This window comes from Cebus imitator, unplaced genomic scaffold, assembly GCF_001604975.1.
Source record: "Cebus imitator isolate Cc_AM_T3 unplaced genomic scaffold, Cebus_imitator-1.0 Scaffold206, whole genome shotgun sequence".
Classification (NCBI taxonomy): domain Eukaryota; kingdom Metazoa; phylum Chordata; class Mammalia; order Primates; family Cebidae; genus Cebus; species Cebus imitator.
This window is the reverse complement of record NW_016107521.1, coordinates 3,200,531-3,222,989: the sequence shown is the minus strand read 5'-3', so window position 1 is coordinate 3,222,989 and position 22,459 is coordinate 3,200,531. Positions and strand designations below refer to the sequence as shown.

The 22,459-nt window shown below is 40.2% G+C and overlaps 1 protein-coding gene across 6 annotated transcripts in view; it reads right to left on the bottom strand.

The window, feature by feature from the left end:
- Positions 1-22,459, bottom strand: part of LOC108317711 (spermatid perinuclear RNA binding protein) — a 170,236-nt gene that overhangs the window by 6,000 nt on the left and 141,777 nt on the right. For 2 of the 6 annotated variants that reach the window (XM_037745645.1, XM_037745644.1), the window contains exons 14-18: positions 21,604-21,738; positions 21,265-21,405; positions 17,695-17,818; positions 12,587-12,631; positions 6,729-7,602 (exon numbers count right to left, since the gene is read on the bottom strand). In XM_037745645.1, the coding sequence (XP_037601573.1) occupies positions 7,508-7,602; positions 12,587-12,631; positions 17,695-17,818; positions 21,265-21,405; positions 21,604-21,738 (540 nt within the window). In that variant the 3' untranslated portion in view covers positions 6,729-7,507. The other 4 variants (XR_001830868.2, XR_001830867.2, XM_037745646.1 and 1 more) reach the window with 4 other exon arrangements.

The following is a 22,459-nucleotide window of genomic DNA, read 5'->3' as shown; positions in this document are numbered from 1 at the left end:
TATGTGCCCAAGAAGGGAGACATGGTCTTGGCAGTGCCACCAACCACATCAGAGTTCATCCAAACTGACATTCCACAGAAGAAATTCCCCTTCGCCATCCACACAGCTGGCTTCTTGCTTGAACATGCCCATAACAGGGAGCTCCCATCACACCTCAGCTGCTCTCCCACGGCCACTTGCTCTATCATTGCAGGAGGTGTATTTTAGCTCAAATTGCCCAACTGTCATCCCATAATTGTCTTTTACTCTTTGGAACCAAATACAACAAATATAATCTCTTAAAAATACCTGACGGGAGTGCCCGTGTTCTCTCCAGGTCTCCTCTTCACCAGCCTCAACCTTCTGGTCCATCTCATTTCAAGGTGCTTTCAGCTTTCCTGAGTTCCCCAGGTGCCCATTTCCACAGGTTTTTTACCTCCCAGATGATGCCTACCATATTCATTTAACATAGCCTCTGCAGGAATGAAGGATTTTAGAAAGCTGAGCAGCTTCCAAGACCACCTACATGACAGAAGCATCCTAGGAGATCCCAACACCAGATTGCTCTGGAAAACGTGCTACTGTGACGGTGATCCCGTGGGTTAGAGCACATGTTTGAAGGCCTAGCCAGGAACAGAGGATGGCCAAAACCAAAACGTGGATGAGGCTGAACATAAAACACACACTCCAGCAGCACATCCCCCATCCTCCTTCCCACCCCTAAGGAGCTCTCCAAATGGTGATCACTGAATTTGCACTTTATTATAGGGTTCAATTTCAGTATAAAATGATCATCTGTGGAGATTGACCACAACTGTTTAGCTGGCAAAAAAATACAAAACAAAACAAAAAAACAGGCTGCGTGTCCTAGGACTAACCAGTTGGTCACCTTACCCAGGAGCACATAACAAAGGAACCAGAAAAAGAATGAGCCCAGCAAGTCTGAATTTTGGAGGGCTGGGGAAGGATCAGGGAGATATGAGTTGGTTTTTGCTTGTTTTGTTTCAAGGCACACAGGGAATAGCCCAGAATCCTGGAGGAAAGGTAGGTAGAACACGTGACAGAGAGGAGAAGCCACTGCTGCCACCTGGGCTTGGAAAAGAGAGCAAACATTGGCCGGCACTAGCAACACAAACCACCTGCACAGAGCACAGCCTCAGCCTGCGTGAGCGCTGCCACTTACAGTGCTATAATTTGGGGCAAGTCACTTTAAGCATCTATTTCCTAATCTGTAAAAGGAGAAAATTTCTAATTCTACAGTTGTGGTGAAACTCAAAACTAATTCCTCAGAAAGGGCTACTGTTAACTCTTAAAAACAGTCTAAGAAATGTTATTTCTTCTTGTGGTTAAAAACTAATTAGGAGCCACAATGTTTTGCCACAAACCAGCAGGGTGGTTTGGAGAGATCTCTGGGCTCCAGTCTCCCTGTCTGCAGAGTCGGAAAAACAGTCTGTGCACCGCTGCTTCTCCAAGACCCACCAGTAGAGCAAGGCATGAAATGACAAGTGGGAAAGGACCTGAGAGAGTACTGTGTTCTACGAATGCCAGGCGCTCATTCTCCCCGACACAGTCATGCTCTAGAACACGACAACCTCAGGTTTCAAAGGTTCCTTTCTCCCACTCCCTTCCAGGATTACAGCAGGGTGCACAAACAATGCCAACTGCCAAGAAAGATAATGACCTATGGTGGGTGAGGAATACCTTTCCCTAAAAGGATCCTGCAGCCATCCCCACACCACCCCCCCACACCCCCACCCACACACACCCACACACACACCCCCCCACACCCCCACCCACACACACCCACACACACACCCCCCCACACCCCCACCCACACCTAAGCAGAGACCCAGCTGTCATTCATTAGCCAAGGAGCTGGTAAAGTGGCTTACAGCAGCAGAATTTTCAGACAAGTTCAGCAGAGTGGTTCACAGGCAGCAATTAGAGACCCCAAAGCCATCCAAGCAGGGCTTACCGTACACGGGTCCAACTTAGAAGGAAGACAATGAACTTCAGGCTGGCAGCCTGCCCTGAGGCCTACTCCAAGGGGAACTCGTGGCCATGACAGCCGACCTCTGCAGTCTGCCACTGCCCTGTCTCTGCTGAGTACTTGGCCAGGGACACCTTCTTGCACTTAAATCCCAAGCCTGGGCTGCTGCCCCTCTATGCTCCTCTTCCTTGTACCCAGTGAGCCAAAGCCTCACCTGCCTGCCTTCAGAGTCTGGCTTAAATCGTTGAAGACATCCTCATAACCTATCTCAGGCCAGGCACAGACAAGCACTCAGAAAAGATAAGCTAAGTGAAAAAACATAACCTCAGGATTTCACTGAAATTCAGAGAAAAATAAACTTTAAATAAAAATGCTTCCTCTGTTTATACAGATGCAATGCAGTTGTTCAGTCTATCTTTCCAGTATGTTAAATACTTCTTCACAATCGGTTTAAATGAAAATATCCTTTTTAGGCCAGGTTATCTGTTTTGGAGTCATCTCAAGTCAGAGGGCTTGGCTTCCAGCAGAGCCCATCCTGTCAGCCCCAGCCTTTTAATCCATAGCATGATGGACAGAAAAAGGCTTTAGAACAGAGCTAGGTTCCATTAATGTTTCTGGCACTTAACTTGGAGCATCGGTTTCTTTGGTAAAATAGGGATACTACTACTTCCAAGAAAGTAGCTGGAGAATTCAGAGGATGTCCAAGTGCCTGGCAAACAAGATACAAACGCTGCTCTCTCTCCTTCCCCTGCCCTTCCTGCTGCTTCAATTTACTGCTGCCCCAAATGACCTAAACTGAAGGCTACTATTCACCTCATTACTTGGCACATTTAGCTGACACTTGAATGGAGAGACCTTTTGTCCAGGGCTGAAACTGCCTGGGCAAATGGCAGCTATCTTCACCCTGCCCACCAGCAGGATGGCACAGTTCATTTGAAGAAACAACAAAGTTCTGCCAAGACAGACCAAGACGCTCCTCAGAATGAGTAATTCGAATGTTAACAACTGATCCATCAAAGCAAAAAAAAAAGAAGTCCTCCCTCAATGCTGGCTGAATGAGGCAAAGACTCCACCTAACAGCCTCCTCTGGGAGGAACGCACTAACTTTTGCCAGGGCATTAGCTATACAAATATTTCTTAGATTTAAGAAAAACGTCTTGACTACAATGCAAATCTTCTTTGCCTCCTTAAAGGTAACACAGTCCTTGACTACGCACAGTTTTGATAAACTCAGAGCATCTGAGGGCTCAATCTATGTTCGCCACTTAGCTCACCTCTTACCAACAGCCAAGGATGCATCTGCCCACCTGCAGAGGCTCCTGATCTTTGTAGACACACAAGGAATGGAAGGTGTACACTCTGTTTAATGCAACAGCATCAGTTTCATCATGTACCAATTTTCCTCTTATCGAAAAGCAGCTTCCCAACTGTGTCTGGATAGATGGATAAGTAAATGGACAGACAAAGACAAAGATGAATAGACGGGCAGACATGTTTTCTCTGAGATTAATAGGCAGAAGGGAGGCCTCGTATGGTGACGAACGTAGATTTTTTTCCCCCAAAAGTATCAAAGCAAGCTGGAAGGGACAAGCTGTAGGAGTGCTTTTCAGAGAAGCATCCTGGTCCACAGCCTTTTAAGCACACCAATCAGTTTCCTCCCTTCCTTTCTGTGCTTTATAGGAACTTGCTTTCTAACTACTAAACACTGGTAAGTCCCCAAGGTTAGATTCCGGAGACAGCTGTAACGAAACACCTTTCTTTAAATTTACTGCACCAGGTGGACACTTGGACTCAGCAGGTGAATATTCTATGATCAGCCCTTGCACCCTTTAATCCCCCACAAAAAAACAAGTATTTACAAACCCTTGGCAGCAGATTGGCTGGTAATTTAATGACTGTAACAGACACATGAGCGATTTCCTTAAGCTTGGATCTGCTGCAACCTCACCACACTAGCTCTCACCAGGTCTTTGGGGGCTGTCTTTTGTCTAACTCCTAGATACCCGGAGTCCTCTCCCAAAGCCTGGCAGCAGCCAACACCTATCAGCACCAAGGAACCAACACAGTTCCACCCTGAGCCGACTGCACCTGCCTCTCAAACAGCTGTTGGCACACACAGCCTTGCCCTCTTCACATTCATCCTCACCTCAGCCAACCACGGTAAGAACAGTCGACATTTACTGAGTACTTACTATGCACCAGGTACTGTTCAAAACACTTTATGTGTATTAATTCATCTAATTCCTGAGCCCCATGGGAATGTGCTGGAGAGAGAGAAATTCTTTGGCCCAGATTTCCACATGGTTTCTATTCTCTATCTCTAGCTGCGCTGTAAAGCTTACATAACCTAATTTGCATTATAGTACTATTTTTAAAAACCTCCAAAGATTGCTGCTTCAAAGCATCAATGGAATCTGTTAGCTCCTACCTAAAATGATAATGTGGCAAAGGATATCTATTCTTACAACCAACTTAACTGGAATTCTTGACTTAAAACAGTCTTTCAGGAAGATGCTATTAACAAAGGAAGGGACTCATTCTTATATAAATACTAGCTCAGTGCTCTGTAAATAAGGGCTAGAGAGAAACACATCAATATTGAAACCCACCTCAGCAGTAGTTTCTGGCTCTGCAGTTGTTATTCATTTACCACCCATCCCCTTTCCAGGACTCCTAATAACACTGAGAAGTCTGTGGTCACTAGACAGCATGGCGTCAGACTGTAGAGAGTATGAGTTTGAAAACACAGAACATTTCTCATTCTGGTTGGTTCAGGGAGAGCCCCCACCCTCTCTCAGGAGGCACCGGCATAAGTTGAATGGGAATTAGGGGAAGACCATTCACAGAGCAGGTTGTTTTCAGCTTTAACTGCTGTTAATGTCCCTGGTGTATAGGGCTCTAGATATCTAATTGCTGGGTGGAGGCAGGGCAGGCAGCGGGATCTCCTTAGTTCTTTCTCCTAAGTCACCACTGAAGATTTTCCTCCAGTTATTAATGAAATCTTTAAGAAACAGGGAAGTAAGGGTGACACTTTCCTCATTTGTCATTTAAAAAAAAATGTACTCAGTGTTTAACCACCGTCTGTTGCTATACTATAAAAACTACTCGGAAAGGACTGGAGTATTTGTTATTCAGTTCATTACATTCACTTACTGGACAGAGGTCCATGAACATAAACCACAGTAGGTTTCAGGCTCTCAAAACTGCCAGGGAAATATTTTAAATGAGTGAATTTCCAAGTCACAGCTATTTTGGTGATGTCAGAGGGCCTACATTATTAAATCATTTATAATTAAACTAATAACTAAGCTAATATACTTTTTTGCCACAATTAACAAAATATTTGTTTCTCAAAGTAGGATATTTGTAATAGGCCCAATTCCAACAACAAGGAGACTCTCCGAATTAAAATGCTTCCACTGGTCACAGCCTCTGTTCACTCATACCCAGAAGAGGACCTGGCACCTGATAGGCACTGGGCTGTTTCAGCAGGACTGGATTGTACTCAGTACTAGTCAGCTATGCCTTGTACAACCTTTTAAAGATGCCAAAGCCACATTCAACGTACATACAGATTCTGCATGGAAAAAACAAGAGTTGTTCCAGCAACTTTAAAGTGAGTAATCAAAAGAAACTGCTACTTAGAAACAAATAGGAAACATGAAATTCATTTTAATCTACATATATCAAATACAGCCTTAGCACAGAACATCTAACACAATTAAAATGCATTTATGGGACATACCTAAATGAAGCAAATCTTTATTAAAATATCTGGCCTAACCCTCACATCTTTACATGAATGAACTCCATGATGGCCGAATAAGGTGGGAAATAAATAATCTAGCTACCTAACTTGGAAAAGACAGATGGATTGCTTAAAGTCTATTTGGTCTCTGTAGACTCGATATTCACCACCCCAAGTCTTGCTAAAGATGGTACTGCAAATAATTAGCTTAAAACAGTCAGTTATATACTTTTCCATAGTTACCATAATATTTTGGTTTTGTTTTGTTTTGTTTTTCATTTTCTATTGCTTTTTTTTTTTTTTTTTGGCTTTTTTTTTTTTTTTTATTAGGGCATACAACACAGATCGGAGACTTTCATTTCTCGGAGACATTTCTCTCCTTGAGAAATTGGCACTTTGATCCTCAGCCTGTCTAACAGATCACACATACGATCCTACCAGCACTGTTACCAACCTTGCGGCTTAGGAAATTCCACTGCTTTGGCCAAAAGAGTGCCCTGTCATTAAAATCTTCTTAGATGAACTGTTCCTATCACTGAATTCTTATATTTAAACAGGTATGTGTGTGTAATTTACATACATGTTATTCCCTAAGTTTCTACACACACACACACACACACACACACACTCTCTCTCTCTCTCTGTCTCTCTCTCTCTCTAATTTAGTATAAGTGAAATGTCTCTCTTGAATAAAAGTAGTTACAAGGGTATTAAAACAAATGTTGAAAAATAACTTCTTTACATTTAGACCGTACAATTTTTAAAGGTAATGCGATGACATATGACCTAAGAGATCAAATACATCATATATGATTGTCATATATGCATGTTGTGTTATTTTTCTCTTTAATCAGAAAATAAAAGAGCTTACCTTTGTATACTGAGATCACAGCTTACAGTCACTATATCTCAGCCTATTTTATACAAGTGATATGGCTACGAAGGTCCGAGGAGAACGAGAATAAAGTGAGATAAACGTGCTGAAAACTGCTTAAAAGTATTAACCTGAAATACACAGAGGGTCCAACACCAGTTTTAAAAATACATTAACGAGGTATTCCCAGCTCTTCAATTAATAACGGTGGCTGATTCATGATTTTCAAACATTCACCCAAAATTAAAAAAAAGAAAAGAAAATGCCAATACCAGCAAAATCTAACGTGGTTGGTTCCCCAGGCTAACAATTTGAGAGAGACTACAAACACTTCAGGAACTATGTAAACTCAGCTCCTTGCTTCACCACCCATGCACTTCATCTAGTCAGCATGAGGTATGTTGGAAATCTACTGGACCAATTACCTTGCACAAGAGATGGGGTACTCCTGCTGCCTGAAGAAACACAGGCTGCAAGCCACATCCCTGGCTAGGCGCCAGTCCCCATGCAGAGGATATGGCTTCAAGGAGGACCCCTATCTCTGAGAAATTATAATAGCGCTAACTGACGCAGTCAGGAATGTAACTATTTATGTGCTAAAAAGTGTAAAAACTGTCAGAACACAGCACAGCTCACACACTAATTCTAAGCTCTACATTGATCTGTAAACTCCCTGACAAGAAACTATGCTAAAAGGGGTTAAGTACAGATATTGCTAGGTTTCTAAAGGAAAAGTTTTAAAACAGACACCGTGGCTTTGAACAAAGTATTGCTCTTCTTTAAAATGATCAGTCATTGCTTTCAAAAAGAAGGTGTCAGAGTGGTGTATCTGAAAGCTGGATAGCCTCAGGGTGTCACATTACTCTTAAGACCAAGACATAGAAATTGCCATTTCAAGCCAGACAACCTGATGGTTCTAGAAGTCAGAGAAGAAATCTTGAGGGCCCAAGTGAATAATAAATGGTGCGACGCTCAGAGGCTGGCAATAGGGGCTGTCAATGAAAAAACCACCTACAGTGGAGAAAAGAGCAGAGAAGCAAAACTTTATGTTAATTTCAGGCAAATTCGTGAAGCCAAGAGCTTCATTTATATTTCTCTGCTCTTTCAGCTGTAAGTGGAATTTTCATTACAAAATGAAAGGGTGGGAAGGGCAACAGGTGGGGGGACACTTAATTCATTACAGAATTTAAACAGTTGAACTTGCATGGTTACCACTTCTAACAAAGGACTGACAGCTCGATTATTTTAAGTAAAGCAGAGAAATGTAAAAGTTTGCAGCAACTGGGCAGGTTTACAACATGGTTAGTAACTTCCAACAAACAACAAAATTAAAAAAAAAAAAGGACTTGGTAGAAACCATTTGAAATGACTGCCATCATGTTGGAAAACAGCACAGCTCCCTTTTCACCATTACAGAGGGCATGAGTTATGAAGCAGAGTCAGCTACTTCAAAAGAATTTTCTAATGAGAAATCTCTAGAGATTCCAACTTGGAATCCAAATTTGATGACCAATTTCAAATAACAATACAGCTGCAGCTGCCAATTAATAGTATTCCAAAGACAATGAGGACTATTGTAAATATTTAATTAATAAAAACTGGACACTACAGCCATGCTTTTTCTTCTCAGTGATGGCTCTGTTTCATCCATAGGTCAGCAAAACGCATCAATGAAACATGAAAACTCCCAGCTGAAATGGGCCCTCTTGTTTACGTCTAGCCACTAATGCACAGGATGAGAATGATACGTTACAGCTATTTCCAGCAAGTGATGAGGTTTTATTAAAGTATCACCCACCACTAATAAAGACAAAAGACCAAGGAGAAGAAACAAACTATGTATCTGAGAAGTGACACTAACATGTGTTGTATATTGCCCATTTCACCTTTGTTTAGTGGTCCCAAAGAAATTTGGTACACAAATTTGCCATATTTTGTGAAACCCATTCTCATGGATGGGTCCTGTCCAGTTAGTTCCCAAAGGCAGAATTCAATAGGGAAAAGGAAAGTGAATTCGTACTAAAAACAGACATTTTTAAGATGTGGTGCCTATAATATTGACAAGGGACCACACTGTTGCTCCTTCATGGGGGTGAGTACCTTAATGAAACCATTTACCTTCTAGTAACATCATTGGCTTTCCAAACAAGGTGAGAATGCAAGTGGAGGACTTCGGTCTGCACCCTTTACAGAACAGCACAATGTTACTGACTGATCCATTTCCACCAGCATAATCGGGTGTCTTAAAAATAAATGCTGACCCATGGCTGAAACCTGTCACTTTCCACAGCAGCACTCAACAAGAACTGGGACAATTGAAGAGCAAGTTTTTATGGGGACCCTGTTGCTGCTTTAGATTCTGATGTAATTGAAGAGGAAAGGAGACCCTTCAATGAATCCCAGCAAAATCACTAATCTTCTATCTGCATGAAAAAAGCCAGGGAGTGAACACAATATCTTACAGAGTGAAGAAGGCCACAAGAACAAGAGAGGGTGATTGATTAATTTATTATTTTTTTTTAAAACTTGGAAATTCATAAACTAAAATAATCACATTCTCCTTCCCCATCTCTGGGTAGTGCCATCATTTGAATAAGCAATGCTCGAATAACAGAATAGAACCCTTATCATGGGGATGCCCTTGTACAACAGAAGTACAGAGGGCTTACAGAGTAAGTAGACTGGCTCAAACTAACAATCACCTTTGCTTTGTTTTAGCAGTTTGCTTACAAGTGAATGGGCTTCTAGGGCTAAGTTATTAGTTTTCAATTCCTTGTAATTTGATACCAAAACATATCAAAAATAATAAGCTAAAACAATATTCAAACCCATATTTTATTGGCTTTATTACACACTTCAATATTTACAAAGTTAAAGTTTAACTGAAAAGTCTCTATTGTATTAAAAAAAATAACTACAGCCCAAATTAAAGTGCCCTGGGGCAAATACATATCAATCAACTAAGAATCAGTGACTGCATCAGGAACCAGGCAGTACTCTGTGTTACAACAAAGCAGTTTATTTGTGATCAGTGTTTGAGACTCTATACATCCTTCACAAATTTAATTTTACATAATCTGATACGTCTCTTAAAACTTAAACTTTGAACTGCTAGAGTTTTATTTCCCTATAACAGAAGGGCTGGTATAAGTTATTTTCCAGAAATGAGGTACCGTTTTCACAGAACTGGTTTCTTTTTTTTCTTTTTTTTCAAGTTTTAGAGAACTAAATTTGCATTTGTTAAAATCAAAAAGTAGGAAAGATGTTCTTTACAAATAATTTTGATCAAGTATGTGTTCAAAGAAAGCAGGATAAAAAGGTTTTTTCTCTAACATTCTGTATTGTACTGTATTGTTGTTCAATAGGAATTAGCTTCTGTCATTTGCTAAAAGAATGAGTAGTGGGGAACAGGATATGTTGGAAATTTCATAACGGGCAACAGAACCATTCTCTTGGGTAAACCTACAGAGGAAAGAAACGGAGAGGACTCCAAATAAGTTTAATACTCCAATAAAAATTTCAGGTAAAAAAATATCTTACAGTAATTATCATTAACCTTTTCCAGATTAGTCAGTCAACATTATACCATTTTGCAAGAGGCCTGCAAATTGCTCACAGATCTATTTTGAAATTGCTCTTAATATTCTGATAAATAATATTTTCCACTCAAAATCAGGATGGCTACATCTAGGAGGCAATTTCATTGAGTGAGCTGCCATGAATTCTAAAAACCAAAATCAATCCTGTTGACTAATGTTCTAAATTAACTGTAGAAATCTATATTAGTTCTTAATTTGGCATATCACATATTACAAGAGAAACAGGAGTTATCAAGATTCAAAGCACAGTTTTCTGTGCAGACCTCAGCTCCAACTGGAGCCATGACCAGGTGTTTAACTTCTTAATGGCTATTGCCAATATTGGCGTGGCAAATCTGGAAAGATTAATCACTTTCTGAATTTGTAATTAATACGTTCTTGTGGCCTCACAAACTTCTGCATACTCAAGCATGATTTGAAATCTGCTTCTATTAACTATTCTAGTATTTAACCTATGGAGAAATCACAAAGCAGCAACAGCAGGTATTCAAGAGCACCAGATGATCAGAGGGAAATTACCCCACATGCAACAGCTTTACAAAGGCCAAAAGACATATTTACCTTACAGCCAAAATAAAGCATTGTTTTAGTAGGTTTGCATCACAGTAACATTTAAAAACCAAATCTTTTATGTGAAAAATGGGGGCATCAAATTTTACCAGCTTTGGAAGTCAGTTATATGGCACATGGAAGAGAGGAGCTTTCTTATGTGGGAGCTCAGAGGCCACAAGGGTGAAAGGATAATGTTAAAGAAGGAAAGGGAGGAACAAGAGAGGAAAAAAAAGACCGAGGAAAAACATGAATGTTATTTAGAATCTAGATATAAAAGTGTTTTTAAAGGAAAAATCAAGCTCCAGCAAACCTTTACTGAAGAATCTGAAACTTAGTGTATGTCTAAAGAAAGAGAGACTTAAAAACCTGCCCAGGTGGCAGACGCTTTGGCACTTACATAAGACAAAGTACAGTGAGTCTAGTAAGCCAAAATGTATTTGGACAAACTGACCAGACCTAAGTCACAGAAAGGAAGAGGTGGTCAAGATACCCAGAAGCCAGCTGAATAGTTAAAAGCAAATGGCCAAACCCAAAGGAACTAGAGAGTTTGAATAAAAAAGGAAATCTGGGCAAGCTTATTATTACATTAGTCACCAATTCCTAGTTACCCCATATGGCTCCCGCTCAAAATATGGGGAAGCCTTGACCACACCTGAATGTGCCAGAGGATGTAAAGGATATAGCTCCAGGCTCTGCACTTTGCTTAAAAGAAAATCTGCTCCAAATGTTTGACCCTTGTAGCTTCACATCTTTCTAGGATATAAACTATTTTAATGGGCAAAGTGGTCAAACTATTCACTTTCTACTTATGTCCACAGTTACGAAATCAGAGGCAGCTTCAGTTTAGCAGTGTTTCAGGAACACAATTTTCATCCAAACAAAAATGGCAAAGCAGATGTGTGAAGAGAAAAAGCACAATGTGAAGGCAGAGGACTCATGTAGAGGACTAATGCCAAAACTGGCAATAGAGGAAGGGCCTTTCCCTTCTGTGTGCATGCACACCCAGCCTAGGGCATGCTGACACACACACTCTTGCACACACACTCTCTCATGCTCTCTTCTTTCAACGACACATCCTGCAGATGGCTGATTCTGTAACATGTAGCAACTGAGTAGAAAAAAATGTCTAAGAGCATATCACTGACTCCAAACCTATTGCCTCCATTGCCACATAAACCTCATTCAAAAGTTATCCAAAGGGCCACTGGGATTCATTTATGCATTTGCTTTTATTTTTTATTTTGGAGGGGAGAAGAGAAACACCTATGATATTCTAACATGTACTACAGACTTCCTGCAGTGAGCACTTAAGACTGCGCTGGTGAAACCCTCTATCACTTCCTCTGTAGGACCAATGATACCCATTTACTTCAACCCAGAAGAAAAGTTATGGAAAAGAATGAAGGTACAAATTTGAAGTGAGCAGTTCCTACTCTTGACTTAAATTACCCACAATTCACACGGTTCCAAACCAGAAACTTAAGTGTAGCGTTATAACTGGTAAGAAGCCAAGCTAGCAACTGGGTATGGCCCTTCAGTAGCCTTTGAATGGAGTATCAGTTGGCTGTAAGAAGAACTACTTAAAATATTTAATTTCAATATGGTCAGAAACAGGCAATTAGAACAAGCAGTCCTTCAATCAGGCAAAGCAGAGAGAAGAGCAACTCCAACCAAACCAAGAACCACAAGGTTGTGGCATTTTCAAAGAGAATTTAAGTTGGGTCACTAGAATGAATAAGTCTGAGATCCTCTGATTCATTTACAAAAACCCTAGATACAAACTGTGCTTTGGATTGCTGTGACAGAATCGCTAAGAGGAGACATCAGTAAGATGGTGTACATACCATAGGCAGGGGCAGCTGTGCTGTAACCATATGGTGTTCCATACCCTAGTGCAAAGAAGAAGAAGGTAGATCAGTCCAAGACCCAGGGCAATCATCACTGGTCCAATTCACAAGCACCACCTGGTCGGCATCCTGGGCCCTGAGGACTTCTTCCAGGTGCTAGATGAATGAGAACCACTGACAGAGTAGTGGTCCTAGTCTAGCCACTCACTGTGTGCCTGTTTAAGATGTGGAAGCTCCTAACCATGGCCTACAAGGCTCTCCTAGATACATCAGACTATTCTTCATCTCTTTCTCGCTGCACTTACCCACACTCTATTATAACTATCAATTCCTTGTCTGTGTTTCCCACTAGAGTGGCAGAGACCTGGTCAACCTTATCCGTTGTTGCAACATCTGAACCTAGCAGAATGCATGAAATAAAATAGCCACTCACTAAATATAATTTGTTGAACAAAAGAATGTTTAAAACCACTCCAGCTACCAATTTCTCAAAGTTGGCAAACAGAACTTTCCAAGTCTTGTCAGAAAGTAGTGAGAGAGCAGGCTGAGGTCTCAATGGCCATTAAAAAGGGCACATGAGTCAGGTTGTGAGCCCAAGAGCAAGGTCTATGACTTGCTGATATTTCAATTTCCAGCCCAAGTACAGGGTCTCTCTGTAAATGCTTCTGGTGCCTATAAAAAAGGCTCATATTATTAAGTAAAAGCTAGTACAAAGAAGTTTTTATACCATATTAGTTTGGGCACTAATTTCTGATATGTCCTTAGATAATTAATTTGAGTCACCATTTTCTCATCTGTGAAGTTGGAAACCACCCAGGCTACTTTATAATGTCACTGTAGGGATTAGAAATATTATCTATATTAACAGAAGCTGCAATCTTTACTTTTAGTAAAACAGCTTAGAAATAGGTAATATGTAAATAAAAATCACTTGGGGCCAGGTGTGGTGGCTCACGCCTATAATCCCAGCAATTTGGAAGGCTGTGGCGGGAGGACTGCTTGAGCCCAGGAGTTAAGAGACCAGCCCGGGCAATATAGTGAGACCCCATCTCTACAAAAAAAAAAAAAATTAGCTGGGCACGGTGGTGGTGCATGCCTGTAGTCCCAGCTACTTAGGAGGCTGAGGTGGGAGGATCACTTGAGTCCAGGAGGTGGAGGCTGCAGTGAGCCATGATCACACCACTGCACTCCAGGCTGGGCAACAGAGAGAGACCATGTCTCAATAATAATAATAATCACTTTTCATTTATAAATGAAAAAAATTTTTAATGTAGAAAAAGGGCACAAAATCGCCATGGCAACTTTACACAGTACCCAAAACAAATTGAGCTTTTTCACATTACAACTCCATTTTTTGTCACCATTTCTGCTGTTCAGAATGATTTTGTTCCCTCCTTCTCTAGATGACCAAATGCAACTCACCCTTGAGACCAGGATCAAATATCACCTCCTCTAGGAAGTCTCCCAGGCTTTGCTGTTCTCTCTTTTGCCCAAACCATATTACACTTGCATCCTATTGCATTGTGTTTATTCAATTATCTGGTCCTATCCCAAGCAGGGGCAGAGGCTACATCTTCTTTGAATGCCCAGTTCTAAATCTCCTGTTTGAGACACTGGATTCAAATGTAAGCTGAAGAAGTAAACTGCTTTTAGGAACCAACTGAAACAGTTCTGAGGGATGAAAAATTTTTACTTTTTAATCTATAGCTAAGTCATATAACTCAGTCTGGGTGTTCACTAAGTCATATTCAAGAGGATACAATGTAGCTGAAATAAGCAGTAGGAACAGGAGACAGATCAGAAGCCAATAAATTAATGCTTTAAAAAGGGTGGCTATCAAATTTATTCCAGAAAACAGAAGCTGTTTGCCTAAGGCTGAAGTTCTAGGGATTATACCACAACCACCTTAGGAGAACTGGGACTGTAAGTACTAACCAGGTCATAAATCAGGCCATTTGAGTTCTACATCTGACTTCACCTTTTAGTAGCAAGTTATCTTTTTTTTTTTTGGAGACGGAGTTTCACTCATGTTACCCAGGCTGGAGTGCAATGGCGCGATCTCGGCTCACCGCAACCTCCGCCTCCTGGGTTCAGGCAATTCTCCTGCCTCAGCCTCCTGAGTAGCTGGGATTACAGGCACGCACCACCATGCCCAGCTAATTTATATATATAAGCAAGTTATCTTTTTTTTTTTTGGAGACGGAGTTTCACTCATGTTACCCAGGCTGGAGTGCAATGGCGCGATCTCGGCTCACCGCAACCTCCGCCTCCTGGGTTCAGGCAATTCTCCTGCCTCAGCCTCCTGAGTAGCTGGGATTACAGGCACGCACCACCATGCCCAGCTAATTTTTTGTATTTTTAGTAAAGACGGGGTTTCACTATGTTGACCAGGATGGTCTCGATCTCTTGACCTCATGATCCACCCGCCTCGGCCTCCCAAAGTGCTGGGATTACAGGCTTGAGCCACCGCGCCCGGCCTTAGTAGCAAGTTATCTATAAATCGCACCTGTTATTTAACCTCTCTAAGCTTCAGCATCTACGTACAGTAACTGAGTTGCCAGAGGAATTTAATTAAATAATACATGTCAATATACTGACAATAGTCCCTGCTACACAGAACGTACTCTGCAAATGGTATATAACCTATTTATAATCTGAAATGACCTAATCTGAATCTTCTTAGGCCATAAAATAACTTCATTTTTAAAGAATTCAGGAGACAGGCCTTTCAGAGAGGTCAATGCAATGACACAAGAGAGGAGTCACTATAGAGAAAAGCTTGGCAACCAGCAGCCATAAATGGTTCCTTCCATGATTACTGCCACTGGACCATAGCCACTTACCACTCTAACAGGCGATAAATGGTCCACAGCGACAAGAGATGTGACCAGATTAAGCCCCAATGGAACACATCATCAAAGATAAGAAAGACGGTTCATCACAATAACCTGCTTATTATTGTGAATGAAAGCTTTCCCCTTCCAATAATACAGTGAATAAGGTTAAAAATATTAAGTTTCAGTAGAAATAGTGAGACATATTGAAGACTGCCTTAATTTTAGACACAAACTATATCACACCATAAGAAATTCATAATCTTTTCCTTTTTCCCCCAAAAGGAAAAATCCTAGGAGTTAAGATATCCTTGAAACATCACTCTTCTTTCTATATATTAAATACGTCAATTTGGTCTCTTAATATTCTTCCCATCTATTCTCTTGTCTCCCCCTATCTACTTCCCTGCCTCCAGCAGCAATACTATCAATGTCTCTTGCCTGCGTTAGTGGTCTTCAGTAGCCTTTTTTTAACCAAGGCATAATAGATGTACATAGTCCCAGGGTTTGTGTGATAATTTAATGTACCCATGTAATTTATACGGATCAAATCAGTGAAACTAGGACACCCATCATTTTAAGTATTTGTCCTTCCTTTATTCTAGAACCATTTGAATTCTTCTCTTCTAGCTAGTTTGAAATGTACAATACATTACTGAAAGCTATATGCCTTCTAACTGATCTTGTCATACCCACACCTATCCCTGCAATCTGTTCTTCACACTATAGAGAGACCAACTTTCACAAATAAAGTTTGATCTTGTCACTGTTCTCCTTAGAACCCATCAAGACCTAACACTGCACTTAGGGTTATAAGACCAAAATCCAAACAATGGCCTCCAGGTCTGAGACTGAGTCATCCAGCTTTAATTCTCATCATTCCCCAGTTTCTCCACTTCTGCCACTCAATGCTCTCCACACTCCACATATTTTGGACTTGTGCTTTTTCAGTTGAGCCAAATTCCCCAACAACAGCAACACAGGGTCTCTGCATATGCTGTTCCTTCTGTGTGCAGCACTCTCCCATCCCAGTTTCTTTGAGTTACCTCCTATTCATTCTCCAAAGCTCAATTCAAATGTCACTTCTGGGAAGTCTCCAGGGACACACTAAACTAGACCAGGTTGCTGTTACATGCTCTAATAGCAGCATGTCCTTCTTTTTCATTGCACTTATCTCAGTTTATCATTGTTATTATTTGATTAATCTATATCTCACCCTTCAGACTATAAGCTGCATGAGAACAAAATCCATGTCTGGTGTGTGCGAAAGCAGGCATACTCCTTGAGCAATTTACCTACTAGATTAGCTTCTAGAAGAATCATTCCAAAGCCACATCATAAAATTTCCCAAATGGCCTTGTCTAATTCTTTCTTAGAGGAAAGCACAAAGTGAAACCTTAGGGATGTTACCTAAAAAATAACGACTGGGTAAGACCCAATCTTCATGACAGTTCCATCTTGATCAATATTTCCAAGTGGTTTACTTGTCCAGTTAAAAGTACTATACTTTCAGTATTGTCAAGAACTTGATTTTTAACAAGACAGCTGGATAAGCTACTGTTAAAATGACCTAAGAATTAGAATGAACGGCAGAGAGAAGGCATTCCCCCAAATCTTCTTGAAGAATGCAAACACCTACATTCAAATCCTTGCTCTGCTGTTTAGTGGTTGCTTCACCCTGAGCTAGTTCCTTCCTTGGAAAATAATTCCTACCTGATCAAACACTGTGAAGATCAAAAACAATTAAATAAAATTATTTACATGAAAATATTTAGTATATATAGTAAGCTCTGAATAAGTTTCTTTTTCTTTTTTCCCCTTCTGTACTTCTTTAGCCTTTGATGGTTCTCAAATGTTAAGTTTAACAAACACTCATAATGCCAGGCTTCGCCCTAATTAAGTAATCTCTTAGCAGCTTTTCTCTCCTGTTATACCCAACCTGTGATCTATGTCCTCAATGAATACACCCTGCTCAGACATCCAAATTCTCAATCTATGCAACATCCTTTAATTCCCTGTCAAAATACAGTCCTACAACCAAATACAATACTGCTCATTTGTCATCTCCCTCCAGGAAGCCTCTACTCACTCAGCAGATTCCAGGAGAACACCTATGACATTCCGTAAATTCTCTGCTTTTAAATTTCTGTGTACACTCATGCCTGTGTTTTATTTCCAAAAACCCTGTACAACCTTAGAAAACGAAGGAGATGCTATTCTATGAATTTTGGTCCAGAAAAGGCAGCCAATCTCTTGCAGTTTGTACTATACCTGGAGCTATGTAGCCAGGAGCAGCTGTCGCCCCAACAAAAGCTCCCCTTGTTAGAGTTCCTCTTCCTCTGCCCCGAACAGCTTGGACTGCTGCAGACACAGCTGTATTCACAACACCCTTTGCCTGTTAAAATAACACATTTTCATTACTGAAAGAAATAAGAACCAGCTCATTTCTTCTTTCTATCATCTCTTCAATGCACAACTACTATGAGAAACTGTGAGCACATGGCTGAGATCATGAGCTATCTGTGATCTTGAACCTTCAATTTATCATCTGAAAAACAAAAATGATACCTACCTTACAGAGATGTTCAGAGAATATGCAAAGAGCTTTTTACTTGAGGGTTATCCAGAAAGGTTAATTTTCTACACCAAATTTCAGTAATCAATTTATATCCAAAGTCATTTTTAGGCCTTACTAAAGTAATAATAGGCACATGATACCTAGGTTCCAAATCCACTGAATTATCTCCCGACAGGCAGAAAACATCCCAGCAACTAACTACATAGAATTAGCTGTGAATCTGAGTGGGGCTAGTTGGGGGAAAATATACAGGGCTAAGACAGGAGGATCAAAAATGAGGATGCCAGTTCCTGCTCTAAGTAACTGTAACCTCAGGAAGGTAGCATGATTTATTTGAGCCTGATTCCTCTGCTGTTTGTGTATGTATGTATCCATAAATTTCTTTTTTTTTTTTGAGATGGATACTTGCTCTGTTGCCCAGGCTGGAGTGCAATGGCGCAATCTCAACTCACTGTAAACTCCACTTCCTAGATTCAAGCAATTCTCCTGCCTCAGTCTCCTAAGTAGAAGGGATTACCAGTGCCCACCACCATGCCTGGCTAATTTTTGTATTTTTAGTAGAGATGGGGTTTTACCATGTTGGCCAGGCTGGTCTTGAACTCCCGACCTCAAATGATCCACCCACCTCAGCTTCCCAAAGTGCTAGGATTACAGGTGTGAGCTGCCAAGTCCAGCCCGTTATTAAATACCACTTTGAAAGCCACTACTTGGCCAGACATAGTGGCTCACGCCTGTAATCCCAGCACTTTGGGAGGCTGAGGGGGGCAGATCACCTAAGGTCAGGAGTTTGAGACCAGCGTGGCCAACATGGCAAAACCCGGTCTCTACTAAAAATACAAAAATTAGCCATGCATGGTGGTGTACGCTTGTAATCCCAACCACTGTGAGGAGGCTGAGGCAGGAGAATCACTTGAACCCAGAAGGCAGAGGTTGCACTGAGCCGAGATCACGCCACTGCACTCCAGCCTGGGCAACAAAGTGAGACTCTCCAAAAAAAAAAAAAAACAATCAAAAAAAAAAAAAAAAAAAAAAAAAAAAAAGCCCCTTCTTGCTCTAAAATGCCACAGAAATCTCCCCGCTAATTATAAAATGTGGAAAATGATACCCACTTTGTTTTCTTTACATTAGAGTAGAAAGAACAACCGAGAGTTATCAAATAAGAATGATACCCACTTTGTTTTCCTTATTTTAGAGTAGAAGAAAACAACTGAGAGAACAGATACGAAATCATTCTAAAAGTACAACAGATAATACCAGGAGTAAGACTAAACAGGACTATTGAAAAAATCCTTTCCCAAACTAAAATTTTAAGAAAATCAAAAGGTGTCTAGTTTCAAACTGAATATTATACTTATAGAAATGCAACAAAAACTCAGGCTAGAAACAATTAAGATTCCCCACTATAACCAAGGTGCAAGGAATGGTATAGAACCTCAAAGCATACTGTATGATGAGGTCAACAGTGTCTACGGAGCTGAAAGAGTCAGAATACACACACATTTATCTCCTTTTGAAAAGGCATCATCCTTTATTCTTTCCAGGATAACCTCTATCTCTAGTATCAATGGGCAGGAGACAGTTTTAAGGTCCAATGTGTCATGCACAGGGACTGACTTTTTTGTTTTTGTCTGAAATAAACCAACCCACATATCCAAAACAGACTGCTTCTTGGCTGTCAAGCACACATTGAACACATGAGTTTTATAGATTCTAGTATGGAAAATTTCTAAAAATGAGTGAACTTCATGTAGACATCTTTCTTTTTTTTTAACATGACTTGGTCAAAAGTAGTCAGGAAGCAACAATCTGGCAGTAGCAGAGTGATTCCACATAAATCTAGCTCATGTCTATTAGAAACAAACTTAACTGCCTAATAAATATTTGTACATGGGCTTTTTAAACACTAAAATTAACTGACCAAATATAAGGTGTAATATGGGGGAGGGGTATCCACCATAAAACAGGGTAATAATCATCTTTCAGCTAATTTAGAACATACTTTGTTCTGTATTTACCAGAAGATTTTAGAAAAGAAAATCTACTTGTTCTCAACATATATAGTTTAAAGGCTTTTAAAATTTTTTCATCTCAGTACAAGTCAATTTTCTCTATCTTTTGGATCCTAGAATTTAATCAGTGTTTATTATAGCAAATACAAGAAATTTAAAAGAATACAAAACAAATTTCAAGACTGATACAATATGCAATAGTAAAATGTCCATAGCCTTTGAAAGAAGAACCTGGTTCTAGAAGGAACCCCTACCATCAATTAGCTATGTTACCACAGGCAAGTATTTCAATTTCTTTGGGTCTTGTTTCCTTACCTGTAAAATAAGATTAATTCTACCCTCCTACAAAGGACTCAGCATATATAAAGGAATCTAAATATAATGTTTAATGTAGAATTAAAGAATCTAAGCTTCCTTTTATTAGTTTAAGCATTTTTAATGTGTTTCTATCACATAATATATTCAGATGTTATGTTATTATACCAGTACTCTCCATGAGGCACAATGTGTCTTATATTTACTTATGTAACTCTTTCTCCCTCACTATCAGGCATATGGTGTTTGCTTTTTGAATGCATAAATGAATAGATGGAAGAATTTCATATCCACAAGCATGTAATTAGGGGGCCATCTTTTCTAATACCTTGCTAAGATCCTGGACATTCAGTAACACTGACATTCCCAACGTCAGTAATGAAGAGAAGCAATACAGCGCCAAATTTTATGCGGTCTGCAAAGGAAACCCAAAATAATACAAAACGACAAAACTGCAAAGGAACTGAAAGAGTACCTGCAGACTCATGAAAGCAAAGCCCCAGGTACTCTTGGCAGCTTCCCTAAACTAAACTGCTTATACCTCATTAAGGTCCAAATCACCTCAAAACTTTACCTCATCAAGAATGACCTCAACCCTCCAAATAATGCAAATAGCCTCATATATATTTACACATATATACACACACATATATGCGTATATATACACACATATATACGTATACATACACGCACGCGCACACACACACACACACACACACACACACACACACACACACACAATTTGCTTAGAAAGACCATAAAACAGGTAACCACTAATCAGATTTATATTATTCATGACCTAACCCAAAGCAAAGGTTGCCAAGACCAAGGAAAAGAAACAACTTCAGAAAAAGCTAAAATGGCACGTGGACAGGAAAGAAAATTTAATTTCTGTAACATTTTTCACAGGTTCTGCAAAGGTTTAATGTTAACTCATACCTGAGGGATAATCTTCTTTTTCTTGTTATTTGCTGCATTAGGTCCAGAAAACAGCTTCTCCAAGGCAGCTAAAGCTGCACTCGCCTTGGCCACTTTCTTATTTGGACCTGCGCCTCTGAATTTCTGTCCATCTACTTCTACCTAAAATCAAGAATAACCTTGCAATTATCCCATGCAATTCCTCTATTCCTTTTAATTTAAAGATATTATGACACAGAAAACACCGAGAATCAAATAGTGCCACAAGAACTGACTCAGTCTAAAACTTTTTAAAATATAAGTTCAGGATATCCTATGTCTGAGAAGAAAGATAAGGCTGGCTTGTGTCTGGGTACACACCTCCATTACAAAGCGCTTGTCATGGCTTCCACCTGTTTCTGAGATGAGTTCATACTTGAGACCTCTTCTTTTTTCATTGAGCTCCATTACAGGGTTTTTGCCACTTGCTGTAAGAATAGGGCCCTGAGTTCTTACCTGTAAGAGAAAGGGAATCTGAAGGTTCAATCAAGTAAGATTTTAGAATATTACATTTCTTATTAATACAATTATGCTAAGAAGGAGGCTCAAAAATTCTACTTTAAAGAATAAGTCACCTCTGTACACAAATAGCAAAATATCATTAAAGCTGTAAAAACTCTACAAGCAGTAAACACTGCGGTCATCTCTTCAAACCACTATTCAAGATCAATGCAGCCTCACCATTATGGGCCACTCCAGGCTCTGCTCTGTAGTGTTCATGATCTAAGAATAACACTCTAAATTACTAACAAAGTTTGGATTCACATGATGCCTGAGGGTTCATCATTTTTCCTCTTTAGGATTAGGAAGAACTAACTCTCAATTTGGGATGTGAGAGGGGGAAATGTTCCTATACACGTCTCAGTCACTCTGAACAGATTTAAGGAGACCTAAGGCTATAGACTATAGATTCTGAAAATTTAAAATAACACTAAAAGCAGTCACTCCCTGCCCTCAAAGAGCTAGAGTGTAGTGGGAGGGACAGATAGCATTACTGCAAAATAATGTATGTTAGAGAGCAGATATATGCTATGGAAACACAGTAAAAAGGATCAGTGTCTAGGGCAATCAGGATAGTTTTCCTAGGAGTGACATGTAAGCCTGACCTTAAAGGGTTAAGTACCAGACCACCATCATGGGGAGGCAAGGGAGAAGGCCTTCTGGACAGAGCAGCAGC